General features: G+C 53.3%; 8 protein-coding genes across 8 annotated transcripts; 4 read left to right on the forward strand and 4 right to left on the reverse strand.

Annotated features, from left to right (window-relative positions):
- Positions 1-680: 680 nt before the first annotated feature.
- KVR01_002835 (uncharacterized protein) lies at positions 681-1811 on the reverse strand (the record flags this gene model as incomplete). The annotated part of the gene is made up of 2 exons (XM_044787772.1): positions 681-1336; positions 1394-1811. 2 exons carry the CDS (start codon positions 1809-1811, stop codon positions 681-683), a joined length of 1074 nt encoding a protein of 357 aa, XP_044647850.1.
- A 2313-nt stretch (positions 1812-4124) lies between these two features.
- KVR01_002481 (uncharacterized protein) lies at positions 4125-5447 on the reverse strand. Its single transcript, XM_044787720.1, has 2 exons — positions 5030-5447; positions 4125-4954 (listed from the first exon to the last, which is right to left on the reverse strand). Exons 1-2 carry the CDS (start codon positions 5393-5395, stop codon positions 4895-4897), a joined length of 426 nt encoding a protein of 141 aa, XP_044647496.1. The 5' UTR covers positions 5396-5447; the 3' UTR covers positions 4125-4894.
- Positions 5448-5790: 343 nt separating this feature from the next.
- KVR01_003932 (uncharacterized protein) lies at positions 5791-10414 on the forward strand. The gene is made up of 6 exons (XM_044793057.1): positions 5791-6628; positions 6860-6974; positions 7034-7118; positions 7199-7251; positions 7320-8654; positions 8712-10414. Exons 1-6 carry the CDS (start codon positions 6509-6511, stop codon positions 9650-9652), a joined length of 2649 nt encoding a protein of 882 aa, XP_044648947.1. The 5' UTR covers positions 5791-6508; the 3' UTR covers positions 9653-10414.
- A 35-nt stretch (positions 10415-10449) lies between these two features.
- On the forward strand, positions 10450-12628 carry KVR01_002074 (uncharacterized protein; the record flags this gene model as incomplete). The annotated part of the gene is made up of 2 exons (XM_044790223.1): positions 10450-12066; positions 12142-12628. Exons 1-2 carry the CDS (start codon positions 10745-10747, stop codon positions 12626-12628), a joined length of 1809 nt encoding a protein of 602 aa, XP_044647089.1. The 5' UTR covers positions 10450-10744.
- Positions 12629-13108: 480 nt separating this feature from the next.
- KVR01_003065 (uncharacterized protein) lies at positions 13109-14095 on the reverse strand (the record flags this gene model as incomplete). Its single annotated transcript, XM_044785119.1, has 2 exons — positions 13109-13840; positions 13907-14095. The coding sequence occupies 2 exons, from the start codon at positions 14093-14095 to the stop codon at positions 13109-13111; spliced, it is 921 nt and encodes a 306-aa protein (XP_044648080.1).
- A 1416-nt stretch (positions 14096-15511) lies between these two features.
- On the forward strand, positions 15512-17625 carry KVR01_002495 (uncharacterized protein; the record flags this gene model as incomplete). The annotated part of the gene is made up of 6 exons (XM_044781988.1): positions 15512-15596; positions 15687-16034; positions 16092-17029; positions 17101-17290; positions 17438-17475; positions 17539-17625. The coding sequence occupies 6 exons, from the start codon at positions 15512-15514 to the stop codon at positions 17623-17625; spliced, it is 1686 nt and encodes a 561-aa protein (XP_044647510.1).
- A 537-nt stretch (positions 17626-18162) lies between these two features.
- KVR01_002658 (uncharacterized protein) lies at positions 18163-18913 on the forward strand. Its single transcript, XM_044791309.1, has 2 exons — positions 18163-18411; positions 18473-18913. The coding sequence occupies exons 1-2, from the start codon at positions 18243-18245 to the stop codon at positions 18769-18771; spliced, it is 468 nt and encodes a 155-aa protein (XP_044647673.1). The 5' UTR covers positions 18163-18242; the 3' UTR covers positions 18772-18913.
- A 422-nt stretch (positions 18914-19335) lies between these two features.
- KVR01_003727 (uncharacterized protein) lies at positions 19336-21808 on the reverse strand. The gene is made up of 4 exons (XM_044792866.1): positions 20622-21808; positions 20391-20504; positions 20204-20322; positions 19336-20092 (listed from the first exon to the last, which is right to left on the reverse strand). The coding sequence occupies exons 1-4, from the start codon at positions 21315-21317 to the stop codon at positions 19585-19587; spliced, it is 1437 nt and encodes a 478-aa protein (XP_044648742.1). The 5' UTR covers positions 21318-21808; the 3' UTR covers positions 19336-19584.
- Positions 21809-21970: the final 162 nt, after the last annotated feature.

Consider the following 21970-nt stretch of genomic DNA (forward strand, 5'->3'; position numbering starts at 1 on the left):
ATCACGCACTATAGTTAGCCTGTTGTGCCACATGCTTGGACTTCACAACCTGCCAACGTCACAGAACGGTCATATGGGCTCTTTGTCATCCCCTTCAACTGTTTTGTTGAGAGCTTTGAAAATTTCTATAATGTTCCTGGGTAAACTCATTGCTCTAACCGAATCAAAGTCTATCCTTGCCTTCTGTGTGGCATTCCTCCCCTCATTCAAACAAGACACCAAAATCCAGCACCCGGGTGACACCAAGACGAACCCATTAAGCATCCCCAGCGTCCCCAGCATTTAAAGTTTCTCATAAGCAGTAACTCAAAAACTTTTGCCCACATGTATTCTTCCGCTGCCGATGCCGTCATTTACCAGGTCATTTGGTCTTGCTCCGGCCGGCCGGGCGTGGTGGAAAAGTGCATTTGTCCTGATTTGATGTTCAGATTATGATAAGGTATTTTGACCAACTCAAATACGCAATGAGTGTTTCTCAAAGACATTCTGCCGTCATTCTTTCTTTCTTTCTTTCTTACTGTTTCGACTAAATCAGCTCCCAGTCCCAGTCCCAGTGGAGTAGCTGCTGGCGCGGTTGGTGTTGTGAGCGACTCAACCACAAAGATGAAGTTCATCTATCTCACTCGCTGTTGGCACATGCCTCGCCTCGGTCACTCCATCAGTCAGATTTCTGGCAAGCTCTAGGGTTGTCTTGGCCCTTTGGCGACCGCAAGAGAAGCTGGAAGGTCTGACAGACAGTTTGCGCCGAACCTGGGCGCATATGAGTCGTATGGCTGGGGATCCGCTCTTGCTTCCGGATCTTCACCTTGTGCCAGACATTGCTGGGGGTTAACGGCCGGGGGTAGGCTGTCTCTCTCCTCGTCCGTGGCGGCCGCGAGGCGTACCCAGTGCATGGCCCAGTCATAGCGAGCCACTCCATCCGAATCCCGGGAAGGCGGCGTTGACGGTGGGGAAGATTCGTCATCCTGCTTCTGGCTCTGGCTGTCCTTTCCACAAGACTGCGCAGAAGACTGCGACCCCCACCGCGAGGATGAGCTGGCCCCGCCTTGGATCCCATTCACCGGGTGCGAGGCATTGTTGGCTGGTGCTCTGGTCAGTACGGTTGGACGATCCGCGAGACCAACGTGGCCATTCTGCTTACCCATGCGCTCTGCCTCGAGTTCCCTCACCCTGTTCCTGAGACGCTCCAGCTCCGCTTCCCTGGCGGCTTCTGCGGCTTTTATAGCTTCGTCTCTCTGGGGTTGTGCGGTCACAGACAGACGAGACGGACCAGCCACGGCTTGCGACTGGCGGAAACGCCTGGCCATGCTTTTCAGCTCGTCGCCTGACGCATATCCTATGGGGGTGTTAGTGGTGTGTTGGTGCATGTCATGCCGACGACAATATCGCTCACCTTCATCATCTACGGTTTTCTGCGACTGCTTCTTTACCAGCAATGCCTCGGGCAGTGCGATGTTCTTCCCTCGGATGGTAGATCTGGACAGGGCCAACTTGCGCAAGTCGGCGGGCGTCGGAGCCTTGAACTGGGCGGGGAGAGGCTGGCCCTGCCAGTAGTTGGCTGGTATGCTGGTGGCGTTGGTGTCTGAGCCGGTGGCGAGGGCAATTGCCTCCTTCTGAAGGCGCAGTCGGTGGGCTTCCTTGAGTCTCTGATGGTCTGTGCCCTTGTTGATATCTGAGACACTCTGTAGTGAGTCTTTCAGAGCATGGGTGGGGGTGTGGAAGTAGGGCGCGGGCACTGCTGTCTCCTTCTTGTGCTGCTCCTGTAGCTCCTCCTTCCTGCGAGCCTTTGCCTCGGTCTTGAAGAAGCCCATTTTGGGGGTCAGGTGATGTGTTGGGCGAATAAGTCAGAGCAGGGCCTTGGAACGTGCTTGAGTTTCCTGTTGAGAGGATGGAGCTGGCGTTGGAAACTGAACTTCGTGTGTCCCCAGGCCTGGGTTTATGCAGGAGACAAGGACCTGGACGTCGTGCTGTGGATGGAACCTTTCAGTCCCAAGCTGTTTGTTCGGGATTGTAGAATTAGGGAATTTTTGGGGGGTGGGGGATAAGGCGCTTGGCCCTGGGGATGGTCTTCGTGTTTATTCATTCCATGCCATGTAAGTCCGAGGCGGTCTTGCACCGGTTCTAACTAGTACCATTCGGCAGTGTCACGATGTTGCCTCGAGACGCAAACTAACACCCCTAAGGCCCGCCATACGAGACGAGACTGTAGTAGGTGGCGTTGGCGCATATCATCCGGAATATTATTTTTGCCTGTGCTGGACGAGACTGGGTGTTGCTGGTCGGTGATGGCAAGAGTCCGCGACCTATTCTCTAAGCTTTCGTGCGACTAAGCTAATCAACCCGACTACATGGGCTCCATTGATTTTAACACAGTCTATATCATCAGATTCCTGGTCGTTATTCTAGGGATCGGACATTCACACCCACCAAAATGGAGGGTATACCCAAGACCCAAGGGATAACCTCTCATAGGAGGACAACCTCCTATGGGACAGCCTCCTATGGGACAACCTCCTATGGGACAACCTCCTATGGGACAACCTCCTATAGGATAACTTCCTATAGGATAATCTCCTATAAGACAAGCTTCTATATAAAAACATCCTATAGGATAACTATATGGGATAATTACTTATAGTTTAGCACTAAATTACGCATTTTAATCTCTTATTTCCTTAATATAGGTGTACCCTCTATTTTAGCGGGTGTGAATATCCGATCTCTTATTCTAAGGTTAAGGGCATATAGAAAACCCGTGAATGCTGATACACCTGACCTGCCCTACCGGTACCGGGCACTTGAGAGCCCGAGAAGCCGTAGTTAACCTAGGAATATCCATCCACGAGACTTCCGCAGCCCAGTAGTGCTCTCGGTTACTAGAAAGGTGCAGCAGCTCTGCCAGGTGGACCCGGTTTCTGCTATAATAGTAGACTAAAAATGAATGTCAATCAAGAGGTTTGAAATAAATATCAAGCTTGATGTTCCGGGAATAAAATACACCTTCAACCTGCTAAGAACTATTTTTTTTTCGTCTTTTGATCTGATTCGACATAGATTAACCAGGCTCTTTCGGAGCCCTCGAACACTTTCAACCACTGGCATCAACCAGAAGGAGATAGGTTGTATCCTATATGGAGCACTCCAGTCTGCCCAAGTCTGCCAGATGTTTCACAGAGGACCAATAATGTGTAATGATAGCCACCAGGAGCAGATAGACGATTTCCGAGTTTACGAACAAGTGCATGTATTTGCCATGTGCACACGTGATCAATCGGGCCAAGCCTGTCAGGCATCCCGCTGCCGGCAGGTCTCGAGCTACTGCGCCTTAGGTGTCAGATCAGCTGCACGCCATCGGGTCCCGCTCCTGCGCCGGGGTCCTTAGCCCCCCAGAAGTGCTTGGTCGACAGGGGGTTGGAGTGGTGTTATAAGACCACGGTGCTATCATCTACATGGGCCGGTTCAAGACGACTGACTAATAAGTAGCAATACACGGACCCTTCTCGGATCTATGCGTTTTATGTACCTATGTACCTTGTCCTCTAGGGATATCCTTAGAGTACTTCAGTACTTGGGGCGTCCCGGGTGTGATGCAGACGATTCCTCCGCCTCGGGCGTTGAGAACAGGCCAAGGCCTGTTGTGAGAGATGGCCGGTGCCCAGATCCGGCAAATCAGTCCACAAACATGTAACGTGTCGCTAAATAGCCCGTCAAATTTTCTCAAGTACCACCTGGCTCTTGTGGCGTGGAAGAAACTCGAAGGGTTCTTGTAGTGACACCGGATGTCAACGCGTGATGTTGTAAGACAAAGTGCTTTGTTCCGTGGTGGACCATTGAACGCCACGTTTCATATGACGGCATTGTACGCAGTCGTATGGTAGCTATACTGTGTGACCAGAAATGCTGATGTGTTCAGTCTAAAGACTTCACTGCCAGTCCATGGCCATGGGTCCTCTACAAGCCGACGAATAGAAGCCCCCCCCCCCCCAACATGTTGGACAATAGAGCTGACCCTCCCCGCAAAGCCCCTACCGGTAAAGATCGTGGTTGTCGCATAGAGGTATACGAACACAACTATGTAGCTCCACATGTCACGGTCAAAAGCTGGGCTCGCTGTCGTGCAACAGCCCGCCCCGGGGCACAGTAGTCTGCCGGTGACTGGAGCTTGGTGACCACCGGGATGCCGGCCTTGACGAGGATGCCAAAGTCGAGAGATATGCGTCGGAGCTAACTATTTGGCCGGGAATTTGGCCGGTGCAATCAGTTTCTTGGTCAATTCTTCGTTATGGATTATCTGCGCCTTGTATAGTCGGCCAAGGAGCGAGCTTGTACTTGTTTGCTGTGGACACGTTTCCAAGGTCAATATTCAGACCTTGGTGGCTTTGAGCGCCTCGAGGTTGGCCCCGCAAGGGAAGAACCAGAACTTGATATTGGAGTTGGGCATTGCCGTGCACCCGTTTAATCACAACGCCGTCCAGGCCTAAGACAAGTCGAAAACGGTCTCGCACCCTCTGCTTGGTATCCAGTGCGTCTTGTGGGATGATAATAGCCTACGAGGTACTGCAAGGAGTCCTCTGCCTTGCCCTTTGCCTTGCCCTCGTGGTCAGAGTTCTCAAAATCCCCATGGTCAATTCGGGACCGATGCGGAGTCTTGCATTGTCAGTAGGCGATCCCCAGTCCGGGTAGTAGATATAGAAGGCCTGTGGATTACGGTTGTGGTGTGGTCTAGGCGTGGTGTTCCATTGGCGATGGAGTTTTCCACGGCTGGGGTTTGCCGATCCACGCGCAATGCGCCATGCGGGCCGAGGCAAGAGGCATGGAAAAAGGCTAGGGGTCCCATGAGGGCCCCAGCAGCAGCGCGATGCAGATGGACCCCAAATTGGTCGGCTCGTCTGTTTTAGAAGCTAGACCGGTATAAGCCTGTCAAGCGCCTGGTAACTTGCATTGGTGGGCAACTCTATTCATCGCAAACGGCTTGATTAGTTTGATCTGCAGAACAAGAAAGTGTTGACAGGAGGCGAATGTGACCCGCCCTTTCGCACGGCGCTATGTGCCGAGACCTGATGATAGGATGGTGTGGCATTAATACCGGCTGTGCATTTGCCTTGTTTAAATGGGGGAAACAGGGTTGGTAGACAAGCCGACTGACTGCCCAGTTGTCAATGATCCATCTCTGGATATTGTCCGTGCTTTGCGCTGGTAGGTCCTGGAGAGTGTTCTGAAACATATTCAAATTGTCGCTGGCTTCCTGAGGGCTGCCATGGTTGGGCAATGGCAGCCTGCAAGTGGGTGGTGGGCTTGGCTTATTGAACTCGGGACAGAAGGTAAGGTTCAGCACGCAATGGCACAAATAGATATCGACAGTTGGGACGAAAAGCCATGCCGCCACATGCCACATGCGCGGGATTTCCCGAATGCAAAGGCAAAGGCAAAGACAAAGGAAGGCATCCAGGGGACAGGAGGAGAAAAGTGCCTAAACAACCTAGGCAAGTGGGTCCTGATCGAGTCTCGCAGCAAGGCAGATGGGGACCCCCAGCCAAAATTAGGTTGGGACGGAGCACACGAGCACGCGCACGGGGAGGGTGGGTGCAGGCAGTGTGACGACGTTTGGGGGACTTGGGTTGGGAGGGCAAGAGGGATTTGCCATCCACTGCCTGGGCGCGCAAGCAGGCAAGGCGGGCACCCTCTCAAACAGGAGAGGCTAGACTCGACTTGTCCTCTCAGCCTGCGGAGAGTGCCACAGCACCCTGTCACCCTGTCACCCTGTCGCCTCTGCCCGCCCGCCGCCTGCCTGCCTAACCCCAAGATCTGCCCGTCGGGTGGCTGAGGTCGAGCTTTTCAATCCACAGCATCACCATCCCAACCCCAAGCCGGGTCCAGACTGAATTCCCATCCCATCGCAAGGGTCCACAGGCTCAGGCTCAGGCTTACCGATCGCACTATCTTTTGCACACTCCAGCCTGTCGTCGCCGACACGTTGGGACTGCCCGCCGTCGCCAGCTCTGCGGCAACAAGCCTCGGCCACCGTCTTTTTTCCTCGCTCTCCGCCTCTGCCCGACGCACTGCCCGACCGATGGCTTCTTGAGCACGAGCACGACAACTGGTGTCATAGCCCGCCCATCCGCCCCATCCACACCCACACCCGCACCCGCACCCACCGACCCAACACCGACCGCCCCCAACTCCTCGCCCAGTCCTGATCTTAGCCTGCCAGTGACGCACGACAAAATACCCCATCCTGATCATCCATCAGTCCTTGCTCGCCGCCGCATCGCATCGCGTCGCCTGGTCGCCTGGTCGCTGGGTCGCCTGGCCGGGCCCTCTTGCCTCTCCCGTCCCCACCCCGCGCGCATCCGTTGTCGCGCGACCACTCTCGTCCAAGGTGGCGGCGCTTACCCTCCTCAGCTCCTCCGAGACCGAACTTTCCCTCCAGCAGCACCTCAACATCGCCCCCGACCTCCTCGCCAGCTACGGGCGCATTGCCGCAGACCACAGGGACCAAGAGCCGTTGATGATGGCACAGCCCGTGCCTCATCAAACGACCGACAGGAGGCGCGTCAAGGTCTACGAGCTCCGCGACAACGACTGGTTCGACCGCGGCACCGGCTTCTGTACCGCAGCATGGACTGAAGTATGTCTCCAGCGTGAAACCTTCTTATCCTTTTGTCGATTGGCCGTGTCAGATGCCATTCCGTCCCGCCGTGCCTGTGTCATGTATTGCTGCTCTTCTTGTCTTGGTCTGCGCAACATCCCTCCATCATCGCAACTGCCTGTCTGCATCAACTCACCACCCTCACCACCATCCCGTCCGTCCCAATTCCGCTCTTGCCACCTAGACTAATCTGGTCACTCTGCTCGACAGACCGAAGAGGGAAGGGCCAAAGAGCCCCGCGTGATTGTTGATTCCGAAGATGAACCGCTGAGGACATTGCTGGAGACGAGGATCTGTAAGGAAGATGGCTTCCAGAAGCAACAAGGCATGCTACAACCTCACCATCATGTCGTTCGTGTAGACACCCACTAACGGCCCCGGTAGAAACCCTCATCGTCTGGACGGAGCCGAGCACGCAGGTCGATATGGCCCTGAGTTTCCAAGAAGCTGATGGCTGCGCCCTGATATGGTATGTGTGATCGCATATCATGCCGGAGCCTTCATATTTCCGGGGTTAGTCCAGGAGCGAACGGCTAACATTCACCAAAGGAAATTTGTCAACGATGTCCAACGAACACTACAAGGAGACATCGCAGGTCCAGGTATGCCAACTACCACCCCCCTCCCAATTTTCCCGCATGTATCAACAGACTAGCTCATATCTCCCCAGTTGACGACAGCCTCTCAGACGATCTGGCAATAGACGTGCCCCCCTCCATCCAACTTCCTCCCGCCGAACTGGGCAGCCTCACCGACCTCGAAGCCACAATAAGAGTTATCAGCAGCTCCGCCAATGGTCGTGAGACCCTCGCCAAGTTAATAATGCACGAGGACTACATCGGCAAATTAATGCCCTTGGTTGAGATGGCCGAGGACCTTGAGAGCCTCCAGGACTTGCATCGCCTTTGCAACATCATGAAGACAATCCTCCTGCTTAATGACACGACGATTATCGAACATGCGGTGTCGGACGAATGCATCCTGGGCGTCGTTGGTGCCCTGGAGTACGACCCCGATTTCCCACAGCACAAGGCGAACCACAGGCAATGGTTAAAAGACCAGTCGAGGTACAAGGAGGTGGTTCGGATCGAAGACGATCAGGTCAGACGGAGGATACACCAGACATACCGCCTGCAGTACATGAAAGACGTCGTTCTGGCCCGGATCCTGGACGACCCCACCTTTTCGGTCTTGAACTCGATGATCTTCTTCAACCAGGTGGAAATAGTTCAGCACCTTCAGTCCAATGGCGCCTTCCTGCGTGACCTCTTCTCTATCTTCAACCCAGATGAGAAGGCGGAGCAGCTGAGAAAAAAGCAAGCGGTCCTGTTCATACAGCAGTGCTGTGCCATCGCCAAGAACCTGCAAATTCAAAACCGGCAGGGCTTCTACAGCAGTCTGTTGAATCACGGCCTGCTTGCCGTTATCAACTTCGGCCTTCGCAACTTTGATGTTTCTGTCCGCGTGGGCGCCACAGATATCCTGGTTTCCATGATCGACCACGATCCTCACATGATCCGCCACACTCTCCTCCGGCAGATACTGGCAAAGCAGCTCCCACTGACAGACACTCTCATTGACTTGCTCCTGGTAGAGGTGGATCTCGGAGTCAAGTCTCAGATTTCTGACGCGCTCAAGGTCTTGCTCGACACTATACCCACAAGTCAAGCGCCAGATGGCGGTATCAAGATGGTCAATGGGGAGCTCCAGTCACGGCCACGTCCAATGAATCAGATCAATAGCTTGGAGGGCCAGCAGCAAACCATTCTGGAGGATTTCTACGGACGATCGGCAGCACGGCTGTTTAGACCTCTGCTTGATTTGGAAGGCAGAACGGAACTCAAGTTCTCTGTGCACAACGATGGCATCTTCAGCTATCTCAACGACATCCTCTGCTTCTTTGCCCGACAACACCACAATCTCTGCAAGAAGTTCATCAGAGACCACAATATTGCGTCACGATTCGCCCAGTTGCTATCGTGTAAGGAAAAACACCTGCAGCTAGGTAAGTGCCCCCCCTATTCAATGAAGTCTCCACAAATTGGAACTAACATCAAGTCAGTGGCAATCCGATTCTTCCGCCATCTGGTGAACCACGTCTCCGATGAGTTTTATGTCAGGCTTGTTGCTGAGAAGCAAGTCCTCGGCCCAATCCTGGACGTCCTGTTGCTCACACTACCACGCGACAACCTCCTCAGTTCTGCGTGCTTGGATATCTTCGAGTACATCCGCAAGGAGAACATCAAAGATCTCGTCAAGCATCTGGTTGAGAACTATAGGGAAAAGATCACCGCGCTTGGCTATCTTGAAACCTTCAGCGATCTCGTCCGCCTTTACGAGCAGAGCAGAGGCTTTGCGGGCAACATGGATACATACTTTATGGAATCTGAGGATGAGATGGGCCGGCGACCAACTCATGTGAATGGGCGCATGATGGAGCAGATAAGTGTGGATCCAATGGAAGAAGAGTATTGGAACACGTCCGACGATGAGGAAGAGAACCAGACAAAGCTGGCTGCGAGGGGCTCTTTGGTGGCAGGGCCCAGCCCTGGCCCCGGTCCGCTCAGCGCCCTTGTCGACTATCACTCAGACGAAGAGTCAGACGAGAATGGTGGTGACGTGGTCATGGCCCAGACCGACTCGGAGATCAGCAAGGAGGGTAAAGGCGTAAAGTCCGAAGAGGAGCCTCTGACCCCGAACAGCACAGACACTGCGCCGCTATCGTTGAGCTCAACGCCGCCCGAGCGACTTAGTGAGAAGCGTCGGCGAGAGGAAGAGGACGACGACGAGTTGGGGAAGATGATGCAGCAGAACAAGCGGCGCAACAGCACGTCTGCAGTACGAAACGCTAGTGGTCCCGCGGCGACAATTCCCAAGAAAAAGTCTTTCAATGGAGCACCGAATTCTGGCACTACAGGGGTGAAAAGCATCAACATCAGACTCGGAGCTACCGTCCAGAACTCCGTTGGGCAGGGCTCGCCAGGACAGGACGATGGGTCATGAAGTGTAACGCTCTGGTCTTTTTTGGAATATGGGTGAGAATATGCTCACACGCCAACTTCGTGGCCACAATGACGAGGGATCAACGGAGATACGACAGAGTCTATCTCTGTCTCGGCGCATTGCGGTGACCAGCGAATTTCGGAACGCTCTTCTTTTGGGCACCTAGAGCCTTTGCTCGCGCCTGCATAGACTTGGCGAGGACGAGATAGCGCAGCTTGGCTTGGGGTCCGAAACAAGACAAAGAGTCCCAAATTAGGTGTGGAGGTGTATGACACTGCCAGCCGGCCCAGGCGTTTCGTGCTCACGCTTTTACCAAGAAGACAAATGAGTCCACACATAAAAAGACATAGGTATTCGCGAGCGACTGTTTGCATTTGTATCATATAGGGATTTGGCAGGAACGGATTTCAAGGGGGGCACTGGAGGCGTTGAAGCTGCTTCTTTGGTCTTGGGAGGGAAACCAGAGCTTGCCCTCCGTCATTGATTCCCCCACGCGACTTGATGACGAGACATCAAACAATGAAAAATTGGCTCTACCGCTCCCTTTTTGGATGTACAGAACATGGCCCAACATACGTGTGTCTATAGAATGTTGACAATATGGTGACCCACGAGCAAGTCCTGTCGCACGCAGATTTCAAGCATGGATGACCTTCAAAGTTTAAAGGTAGTGCCTCGGCGATGGCGCTCCGGATGGGGGATGTCAACCGTAACATTTACTAAACCTTCCCCATACTACTCCGCATTAGGTGGACCGAGTCATGGGGGATCGACAGCTAGCCCGCCGGAGAGGCGACCTCTCCCGACACTACTGCGGGCTATTTCTCGGCGAAAGTATCGGAGAGGCTGCCGGGCCGACCACGGACGACTTAGGAAGCGCCGTTGCGTCTGGCCCTGCACACCTCGCGATGGAGTTGAATCAATTCTAACTAACACTTATAAATTAGCAATGGTACATATATCATAGCTGAAGGTCCATCTGCCTCCTGCGCGGGCCTGCTCCAAGGTTGACTTGAAACAATTCACACCTCACTCCAGTTGACACCTCGCTCTCTCTCCGCGTCTGCTGCTCAAGTGAATAGCCAGCCCACCATGGCCTCATCCCAGTCAAACTCGTACTCCACGCCTAAGTGGTGGAAGGAGTCGGTCGTGTACCAGGTATACCCGTCGTCCTTCCAGTCCTCGCCAGGGGCCAAGCTGCCTGGCTGGGGCACAGTCAAGGGCATAACCTCGCGGCTGGACTACCTCAAGTCGCTGGGCGTTGACGTGCTGTGGACCAGCCCAATCTATAAGTCACCACAGGCCGACATGGGCTACGACATCGCCGACTACAAGCAGATCGACCCACGGTACGGGTCGCTGGAGGACGTGGACGAGCTCATCGCCGAGCTCAAGAAGCGCGGCATGAGGCTCATGATGGACCTGGTGGCGAACCACACCTCGGACGAGAACGCCTGGTTCTTGGAAAGCCGCAGCAGCAAGGACAACCCCAAGCGCGCGTGGTACCACTGGCAGCCGCCCAAGGGGTTCGACAAGGAGGGGAAGCCCGTCCCGCCCAACAATTGGGCGCAGATCCTGGGCGAGGCCAACTCGGCGTGGACGTGGGACGACAAGACGGGCGAGTTCTACCTGAGCCTCTTCACGCCCGAGCAGCCGGACCTCAACTGGGAGAACCCCGAGGTCCGGGAGGCTGTGTGGGACGTGATGCGGTTCTGGCTCGACCGGGGGGCGTGCGGCTTCCGCATGGACGTGATCAACATGATCTCCAAGGTGCCCGGGTACCCCGACGCCGACGAGGTGCTGGGCCCCGGCCACAAGTACCAGCCGGCGTGGAAGCACACCGTCAACGGCCCGCGGCTGCACGAGTTCCTCCGCGAGATGCACGACACGGTGCTGAGCAAGTACGACACCATGACCGTCGGGGAGATGCCGGGCGTCAGCGACGACAACGAGATCCTGCGGACGGTCGGGGCGAACGCGGGCGAGCTCAACATGATCTTCATCTTCGACGTGGTGGACATCGACATGCACGACGTCCGGATGACGTTGCGGCCGTGGACGGTCAAGGAGATGAGGGGCATCATCTCGCGCTGGCAGAACGTCATGATCGAGAGGGACGGGTGGAACTCGGTGTTTATCGAGAACCACGACAACCCGCGCTCCATCTCGAGGTACGCGAGCGACAGCGACGAGGACAGGGCCAAGTCGGCGCGGCTGCTGGCGCTCATGCAGACGACGCTCGGCGGCACCGTGTTCGTCTACCAGGGCGAGGAGATCGGGATGCGCAACATCCCCAGGGACTGGCCGATCGAGGAGTTCAAAGATATCGAGACAGTCAACTACTGGGAGAAGGTCAACGCGATCTACAAGGACGACCCGGACAAGATTGCACTGGGGCGCAAGATCATCGACACGTAAGCACCCATCATCTATTCCGATCGCAGCCCCTGGGCCTCAACTTGAACCCCCCAACTAACACACCCCGACAGAAAAGCAAGAGACCACGCCCGCACACCGATGCAGTGGGACACGACGCCAAACGCAGGCTTCTGCGAGGAAGGCGTCAAGCCCTGGATGCGCGTGATGGACGACCACAAGACGGGGACCAGCGCCGCCGCCCAGGTGGGCTTCCAGTCCGACACGGAGCTGTCGCCCTGGCAGTGGTGGCAGCGGGCGCTGGCGGACCGCAAGGCGCACAAGGACGTCTTTGTCTACGGCGGCTTCGAGGACCTCTCGGCCGCGGACGACGAGGCCGTGTACGCCTACGCGCGGACGAGCAGCACCGCCGCGGGCGAGAGGTGGGTCGTCGTGCTCAACTTCTCTGGCGAGCAGCGGAGCTGGGCCCTGCCTGAGGGCTACGAGGTGGACTCTTGGGCGGCTACGACGTATGGCAAGGGCGAGGCTGAGGGGAGGGCGGTCACTGGGGCGGTTACGCTGGAGCCTTGGGAGGGCCTGCTTGGGAAGTGCAAGGCTTGAGGGAGGGGGTCCCGATGGCTTGGTGGAAACATCTTGGTATCTTGTCGGCCTGTACGCTGAGATGTTATCATTTTTTAGACCTTTTTTTTAAACCTACAAACTACAACCAAGTAATAATGCTTATATTACATTTGGTCAGGTGATACATCAAAGAAACCGTCCTCTGAGTTGGTGTGATCTTCTGTGTATAAATTCATGCCTTAAGGTTATATCTTTATACTTAGATTAGCTTTGACTATGTGAGGAAAGGGTTCATTCACTTTTTCATAAGTAACTTTTTCGAATAGAGGGATAGTCAATATCATATATAAAGCATACAATTAGCACTAGCTGGTGCCTTTAGGATTTAATCACCTATCACTTGAGTATAGACTATGTGCCGTTCTTTGAAACGTGGACTACTAAGCACCTCGGTTGACTAGACCGACACCGAAGCGAGCGCCTATCACTTGAGTATAGGAACCAATTCATGCCACTTATTCAACTGAACAGATCTTCGGGTACGAAGACTTCCTCCTCTCTGGCCTGCCAGTTGTACTCCCGAGGACTCTCCCCGCAGGCCAGGTTACTGCCGGTGCAGTTGAGTAAGCCCTGAGGAAGCTTAAAATCTTCAGGGACGACCGAGGGATTCTGGGTCCAGAAATCATAAATCAGCTGTTCCAAATCCAGAACCTCAGTCTTGCGGACGGCCTGATAGCTGCTTGGCGGAATGAGATCGAGGCTGGGGTGATACATGGTCCATGCCCGGCTGAAATCAACGAGTTTCCCGCTGAGATAGTTCGCGTAGTGGATGTCCCGCACGAGAATGCCCAAAGAATGGAGTGTGTCTAGATCGTTCCACATCTGTGGGACGTGAGACGCTTGAAATTCCAAAGGGCCAGTTTCACCTGGACGCGGAACAACCAGTTCTTTGACGATGGCTCGGACCGTCTGACCTCGGTGCTCCTCCCACCGCTCCCAGAAGCCGTCTCCGTCCAATATTTCGAGTCCTTGCGGCTGGGGATCCCCCGTCTCCTTTTCAGCAACGAATTTCTCTTGTTCTGGCGTCAGGAGAAGGTAACCATACGCGCGAACGGCCAGGTCTTGGCGCTCCTCATCCCTCAGCCGCCCGTAGACTCGACATTCGCAGTTGAAAGGGTCATAATAATCAACGTAAGACTCTTCTTTTTTCAGCCCACGAGTGAGAAACGGAGCGGTTTCACTGCAGTATTCCTTTGAGCGGAAGGGGAACTTGACAGATCAGTGCCTGATTTCTGAGAGTTTCAGATATTGACTAACCATCTTCAAAGCATATCTCTTGCCCTCAATCTGAACCTCCCATACGCAAGCGTCCTGGTCCTCAGATTGGCCCAGAGGCTTGAGGAAATCGATCTGTGCATTGCCGGTGACAGAAAATGACGGCAGTTTTGGGCCATGTATTCGCGGAAGGGGAGGGGCAAAAGAAACGTTTTTGTCCTTATCTGCCATATCGCGTCTGCGTGGATGATTCTCGACGAAAGGTTGATCTTGGAAAGAAGATCGTTTGCGGTACTGTGTCTGTATGGGCATCTGCTGTCGCTTAGCCTATGCATCAATCAACCCAGCTTGTGTGTTGGGATTGAGGCGTTGGCCTATAAATATTAAAAAAGATGAATATGGGGAGTCAGAGTCAAGAAAAGGAAACTGCATGTTGTCCACTGGTTGCCCAGGAAGGATCCTGCGTTTCAGCTGACTCATCTGCCCTTTGGCTGTACTTCAGTGGGCTGTGCCGCCGAGTCCCAACTGTTGGAACAGAACCTTAGAATATTCCCCATACTAGTACTGGCCAAGCGGGGCAGGTACTTCGAGCCCATTTGCAAATCCATAATGAGACCCAGATATATATAGTAGCCTGCGACCCAGCAACTTGATGGTCGTAGCCAACCTGATAAGTCGCCGGAGGGATCAGACCTGGATGTTGACATGACACATCTGGGTTTGGATGGCCAGATGCCATCTAGCATGCCCGTATGATGGGTGATTACCTAGGTAAGTATATAAACCCATGCCTGATGGACATAACCTTCAATGTTAGGGTAAAATCAATCGTCTCCATCGCCACTGTCAGATTGCTTTCTCAAGGCTTGCTCTCCATCTTGCTATGTTTCTCATCTCACAATCAAAATCAGTCGAACACAATACATATATGTACCCATTGGGACTCGCAACGCAGTGGATCAAACGAAATCTTGAAACTTGGATATACTACTGGGCTTAACAGAAAACCTTACGACCGTTCTGTGGTGGTACGAGTTAATAACTGCTAGATTCCAAGTTTGGGTAACTTGGAATTGTGTTCTTTTGGCCGGGGTGTTTGTGGCGTAGTAGTTAGTCTATGGGTCCGTCTTACGTGCTATAAAGTCTCTTATAATAGTCCTTCGGTCTTGAGCGTTTACCACTATATGAAGGCCCCATGTATGTCTTAGGATATGTGCGCAATAAAAGTAGAACCACCCTTAAATTTAAATATCTTTAATCTTAACAATATTCTTCTATTCTTTTAAAAGTACATTCTATTATTTTATTATAGTTAAATATTACATTCTATTATACTTATAAAGTATAACTATTAAATACGTTTTAAATACATAGGTATACAGTTAATATAGAGACTTCTTTTTTATAATCATAGCTGTAGATCACTACCCTATATTAATAGCTATATGTAAGGGTGGAAGTCTCGCCTTATTGCATGCCGATCTGAATTAAAAGGTGCCGATGTGCTGCAGTTACATGCATCTTCCCCGCTCCGGTGATGACATGGGAGGCATCACCGAAATTAAGACATTGCCAATGGTCAAGACTCACTACAATTTCTCAACGACAAACAAGCAATCTGGTTAGAGCATTTGAAGCCTTGTCACGATGAAGCAAACGCTTTTGTCGCTCACCTTAGCTGGGCTCGTGACAGGCACTCTAGGACAGAACACAACAAGTCTAACGCTAGACGGTCAGTAATCACTTAGTGGTGTGGGCATGGACAGAACACGGTCGTACATGGCCCTTTCGCTTTTTGTTGAACCACGCTTAAACTCGACAGAACTCTGGGACCAGTATGTTGGACCTGTGAGCACCTCGCCAGTCAATAGCACCGTCGATCCGACTCCCGTGCCTTCCGAGTCACTCACCCCTCCGCCGCCTTTGAACTACCCGCCATTTCCATTCCCTGGTGGGGCTCAGGTCCCTCTACAAGATCGGAATGAGAGCTGGAAATTCCCACAGAGCTTTTTGCGCGGAATTTCAGGCTCAGCGTTCCAGATCGAAGGTGCCGTAAAGGCTGACGGACGAGGCCCAAGTATCTGGGACGTCCTCACTCACATTCCCGGATATGTGGTGAACAACGACACGGCAGATATAGCGAACAACAATTACTTCCTGTTCAAGCAAGGCAAGACTATGTGTGTGAAATAGCTAGATACTGATATGGAAGAGCTAACTCTGCCAGATATCGCCCGTATCGCCGCGCTCGGCATCAACACATATGCCTTCTCCATCTCATGGTCACGAATTTTCCCCTTTGGCTCGGGGGACGTTAACAAAGCAGGTCTCCAGCACTACGACGACTTGATAGACACATGCATTCAGTATGGAATCACCCCAGTGATCACTTTGTACCATTGGGACCTCCCACTCAACCTGCAACTCACCTACGGCGGGTGGCTCAACGACCAGATCACAACCGACTTCAGCGAGTACGCCCGCGTGGCCTTCACGAGGTGGTCCAGCAAGGTCCACTACTGGGTCACGTTAAACGAGCCCTCCGTCTTCTGCAATTACCAGCTTCCAGAGGGTTACTTCAACGACAGCGCGACCGCCGCCATCCCGCCCAAACAGCAGTTCTACACCTGCGCCCGCAATGCCCTCCTAGCTCACGCGTCAGCCTACCACATCGGCAAGGGCATCGACTCCTCCCTCAGCATCTCATTCAAGAACAATGGCGCGTACAAGATCCCCGTTGATGACAGCGCAGAGACCGCGGCGGCTGTCCAGCGGGCGTGGGACTTCAACGACGGCCTGTGGGCGACTCCGATATTTCTCACCGGCGACTTCCCTGAGAGCATCAAGCAGCACGTCTCGGAGTTCCTGCCGGCATTCACGGAGGAGGAGAAGGCGCAGATCAACGGGACCAGCGATCTATTCATGATCGACGCCTATGGCGGTGGAGGTTTTATCAAGGCCCCCGGGGATGGCGGCTTGAAGGCGTGCATCGGCAATTCTTCGCACCCTGACTATCCTGGATGTTACGAGGGCTCTCCAACCTACCCAGGAGCCGACTACTGGCCTACCGGTCCTGCTGTTGACCCCTGCGCAAGTTGGCTGTCATATAGTACCGATTGGGTCCCGACCATGCTAAAGAATTATCAGGAGATGTTCAAACCAGCTGTGAGTTGTATCCTCTGACCCTTGAAGAAAGGCTACCAGAAACTCTTCACTGAATGACCTTACTATTCAAGGGTGGCATTGTTGTATCAGAGTTCGGGATGCCTGAACCGTATGAGAGTTTGCGAACAAATCTCCAGTCTATAGTCATCGACCCTCTTCGTTCCAGATACTACAAAGAGTACGTGCAGTCGATTTTGATGGCTATTTCTGAAGGTGTCAATGTGGTTGGGACGCTGGCTTGGAGTATCTTTGATAATTTTGGCAAGTCAAATCCGCGAACGGATTCTACTTTACATTACCAGTCTACCTACGTCCATTTCAAGTTGGCAGACCTGGTATTGACGCACATTATGCCTGCTACTGGTATAATATATTCCGAGAATCTGGCATGCTAATAAATTCACGTAGAATGGGACCACGGTTACTCATGCCGCTTTGGTGTGCAGGTGAGTTGAACGCCGCTTCTCCCCAAAACATTCAATTTACATTCAGCTGCTAACATCATTCAGTATGTCAATTTTACAACACAAGAAAGGTACTTCAAGGCAAGTGCTTTTGAGTATGTGAACCAGTTCAAAATATACCAGGAAGAATGAAAGTCTATAACGCTTGGAAGTCAGCTGTCTTCATGCTCTGTCCGAGTCTACCCAGACCGATGCACACACACACTACTCAAATAGTTAACAGAAATTACCATCATAACTATCGCAAATTGTTGACTTGATCTATTATGCTATGAAACAAGTCTTGAATCGTGTGACACCTAGGCACAAGCCCCTCACACCATCTACACATAAAATGACTTGTTCGAGTAATTCATATCGAAACTATTGTCGTTTACAACAGGGCCCGGCTAACAGCCGGGAGATACTATCAACCCAACATCTCAGAAGAACAGCCTTCATGTGTTATTATCCTCGATGCCGTTATGAGCCAAGGTAGTTGCCTAATCTTCAAGTCGGATTGTGGATCTGGATGATGAACGCCCTTGGCGACGGACCACCGATGTAACCTGATGTCATAAGCCATCGGATAAGAAGCAATAGTACGGCCATGGCGTTAATAAGTACCTAGGTAGTTGTAAAATAAAGGGAACCCTCGCTCGCTTGAATTAAATCAAGTCCTCGATGCCTTTGCACTCCCCACCTCATCATCCTTCGAATGCCTTTCGTTGAACAAAGTCCGTGGGTCCTGAAAGCTGTACATATTCACCATGAGGCTCCCGTATTCGCTCCTAGGCCTAGTCGGCGCCAGCACAGCCGTTTTACAGCCAAACTTTACATCACCAGCGGGCGTAGAAATCTACAACCCATCAACATTCTTTAACACCACGGGACCCTGGAGTTTGATGTCTAAGGCTGGGAATACATTATACATAGCCGGTACGTTCGCTACCTTTCGATCCCGTACGCAAACACACACTGATGTACGAGCTGCTTGAAGGCATGCGTGGTATCTATCGGTCGAATAGCACTCTTGCTCCCACAGGCCAGGCGCGTATTCAGGTAGCCTACGATAACATGATCGCTCTCGCGGAATTGGCTGGTACAGATCGCTTCTCCTGCACGCGGCTGGTCGTGTACACCACGGATATGTATAGGTATCGTCCGCTGTGCAACCAGGTCCAGATCGCCTTGTGGGGTGATGATCCGAACAGGTATCCGCCGAGGACTATTGTGGAGGTTGACCGGTTGAACGAAGACGATATTGTAGAGGTAGAAGGTACTTTCTGGGTTCCATAGGTGGCCTGCTCCATATGGCGCCCTGTGTAGTTATGAGAGCAAGCTTGGATCCAGGTAGGGCGGAATGGTTCTTGAGTGCCTGTATACCTAGGTAATTGGCGTTATTCAGACTTGTCTTAACACTATTGTGGCCACATCGGGCTGGGGGCTGAGGTGGGCGACTGGCCGCACAGGCCACCTGTAGCCTCTGAGGCCCTAAGCTCTTCTAGAGTTGGAACCCTCGAAGACTTCCTTCCTCCCTTCCTTTCTTTCTTAGATAGACCAGGTATTATTTAAAATTCTATATTTTAGTAATAAGTATTTGTTGTAGGTGTGTGAATCTACGGTCTCTTCCCAAGTGCCTACGGCTGACTGAACTCACACACTATTGCCACAGCATGCCTAAATTTTTCATTGCTCGGGCTGCTTTTCTTTTCTCCAGGGAGTGCCCAAGTTTAGAACTTTCCTTCCTCTCTAAATTACTCAAATAGCTTGTGTTCAAATATGCGTAAAATCTTGGCTTACTAATCATTGGCGTTGTCGAGATTCACTATGTACGTTAGGCGCGCAACGGAATCTTCAAAGCATATTTAATTGGCAATGCCCAGTTTCATGTGATTGGATTATTAGAAAGTTTTGTATTGCAAGTTCAACGCCCCGTGAAGAATCTGTGCCTGGCCAATTCAAATCTTTGCCTCTCGTTTCGCTCGCTATGCATGTACTCGACCGTGTCCAATAGTAAATCAAATATCTCGTGTTATTCCATTGAGAACGCCAGAATGGGATCAATAATTTCGAACCACCCTCTCCTTCTATTTTCAACCCCCGCGCAGACTACAGCCCGTGAAGGGACCGCTCATGAGTCGTCGAGGTCGAGCCCTCGGCGGTGGCCTCGCCAGCAGCACCGCCGCCCTCAGGCAGCGTGGGGTTATAGAACGCCGCAATCGCAATGATGACATAGACGACGATCATGAGGAAGCCCTCGAGGTAGTTGCTCTTCTGGTCGCGGAGGAAGTTTCCAACCGTGATGATCGCGAGGATGAGCATGACCAGGTTGAACACATCGAAGTCAAGGCCCATGGGAAACTTCATACCCCAGCCGACGATGACAATAAAAGGCCCGTTGAAGAGGGCCGTCTGCAGAGTGGCGCCCAGGACGTGGGACAGCGCCAGGTTCATCTGGTTGTCCCAGGCCTCGTCGATGGCCGTGATGTGCTCGGCGGCCTTCTCCACGAGGGGGACCAGGATCAGGCCCATGAAGGGATCCGAGACGCCGTGGTCCTCGACGATGTAGTGGATCTCGTGGACTAGGGCCACAGCGATGAGACTGACCAGCGCGATCCTGTTGAAATGAATATGTTAGGAACGCCCATGCAATTTCCTTCTCCAAATGAGACATGGCCACAGCGCACGGGGTCTCTGAGTTGGAAGGCAAGGGTAGACAAGTACGTACGATACCACAAGCGCAATGACGCACTCGGTCAGCGTGAGCTTCGCCTTGTGGGCGTCCTTGTGGGCGTCGTGGTCGCGCTCCTCGTCGTACTCGAACACGGCTTCGTAGATACCGTGGTGCTAGAGATGCCCAAGGGCAGTCAGCAGGTGTCCATGGCTGCCCGGGGAGGAGCAAACGTATGGCTTACCGTGTGGCCCATGAACCAGACGTAGACGAAGTAGGCGATGATCAGCATGACAGCTGTGGAGCGGGAGACCTGCAGCACGGTGTCGGCGAGGGCTGTGGCGGTCTGTCCTTCGGTCTTTATACCAACATGTTAGCGCGTTAGACACAGAGAGTGACTCCAATACATGACAATCTCATATATTGACAAAAGGCGTTGTGGCATCAGGGAGTAACAGAAATTGCGTGACCTCACATTTTGAAATGCCAGTGTGAAAACGGTAGGCACAGCAAGACCGAGACCAGCAGTAAGAAGCAGACCACAGCCAGCCTCGGTGATAGCCTCGCTGAAGTGGGACTCGTCGCGGCGCATTCCAGCAGCCCAGAAGCAGAGCCCCAGGCAGAGCAGCAGGTTGGCGAGGATCGAACCCAAGATGGCAGCTTTGATGATCTCCTCGTTCTTCTCCCGGATCAGGAGCACCAGGAACAGGATGATCTCAACGATGGAGCCAAAAGTAGTCTCGATGATGACGCCGGCCACGAGGGGCATCTTGCGGCCGAGCTCCTGGCCCGCGAAGCCGACGAGGTTGGCGCAGGGGACCATGGCGATGTAGGCGAGGATGAAGATGGCGAGGTGCTGGTCGGGCAGGGCAAAGTTGACGGCGATGGCGGCGGGCACGACGGGCCACAGGATGTTGACGTAGCGGGAGGCCTTGCACGAGGACCGGAAGGCGATGCCGAAGAACTCGGTGCCGAACCCCCTCCGGCCGCTCTCGCCCGCGGCCTTGATGTGGGGGGTCAAGGTCGAGTAGCCGTTGCCGTCGTCGTGCCTGTGCTGGACGGGCTCGTGCCGCGGCAGCGCCGGGTCGCGGGAGCTGGATTTCTCTGCGGCGGCCATGTTGTTGCTCCGGGAGGATGACGACTGCCGTGGCTTTGGAGCTCGCTGCGACATTTCAGGTGTCGGGCTCGTCCTCTTCCTGGATGGTGGATCTGGGGTGGTTGAGATGGGTTTAATAGGAATTGGCGGCGGGAGGAAGCCCACTGTTTGATGGAGGCGAGGATGGCACGTGGGCAGCCAGTCGGCGCCTCAGTGAATCAATTCGATCGAACAGACAAGCGGACAGAGACGAGCCAAGTTGGGCCAAGCCAGGCGGGCGGTGCGAATTCTGGGGACAATATGGGGGTGGCCAGTGTCGTGTGGAGCGAGGGAGATGAAGCGAGGCCTCAACGAAGTACACAAAAACACGCTCGCTCTCAGCCACGCAAGTTCAACAACAAGAAGAGCAGCAGCAGCAGCAGCAGCAGCAGGTCTTGAAGAAAGGAGGGAAGGTGTGCCAGTCAGTCACTCGGAATGGACTGTGGGTGTGACACAAAATCAAGGAACAGAACAGTCAACGACGTGAGAGGCAATCATAGATGGAAGATTGGACGCTACTGTGCCCGAAATATCAGACCCTTACCGTGGCTGGCCAGCTGGCTGCCTCACTCACTGTCTGTTTGACGCGGTGTCTCCTATTATTTTTGGGGGCTGGACTGCAGCGCAGTGTTGTACCTGCACCACCTCCCTGTGTGACGACGGCCATCGCCAAGCCCGACCTCCCATCG

Source organism: Diaporthe batatas (assembly GCF_019321695.1).
Source record: "Diaporthe batatas strain CRI 302-4 chromosome Unknown Contig00003, whole genome shotgun sequence".
NCBI classification, from domain to species: Eukaryota; Fungi; Ascomycota; class Sordariomycetes; order Diaporthales; family Diaporthaceae; genus Diaporthe; species Diaporthe batatas.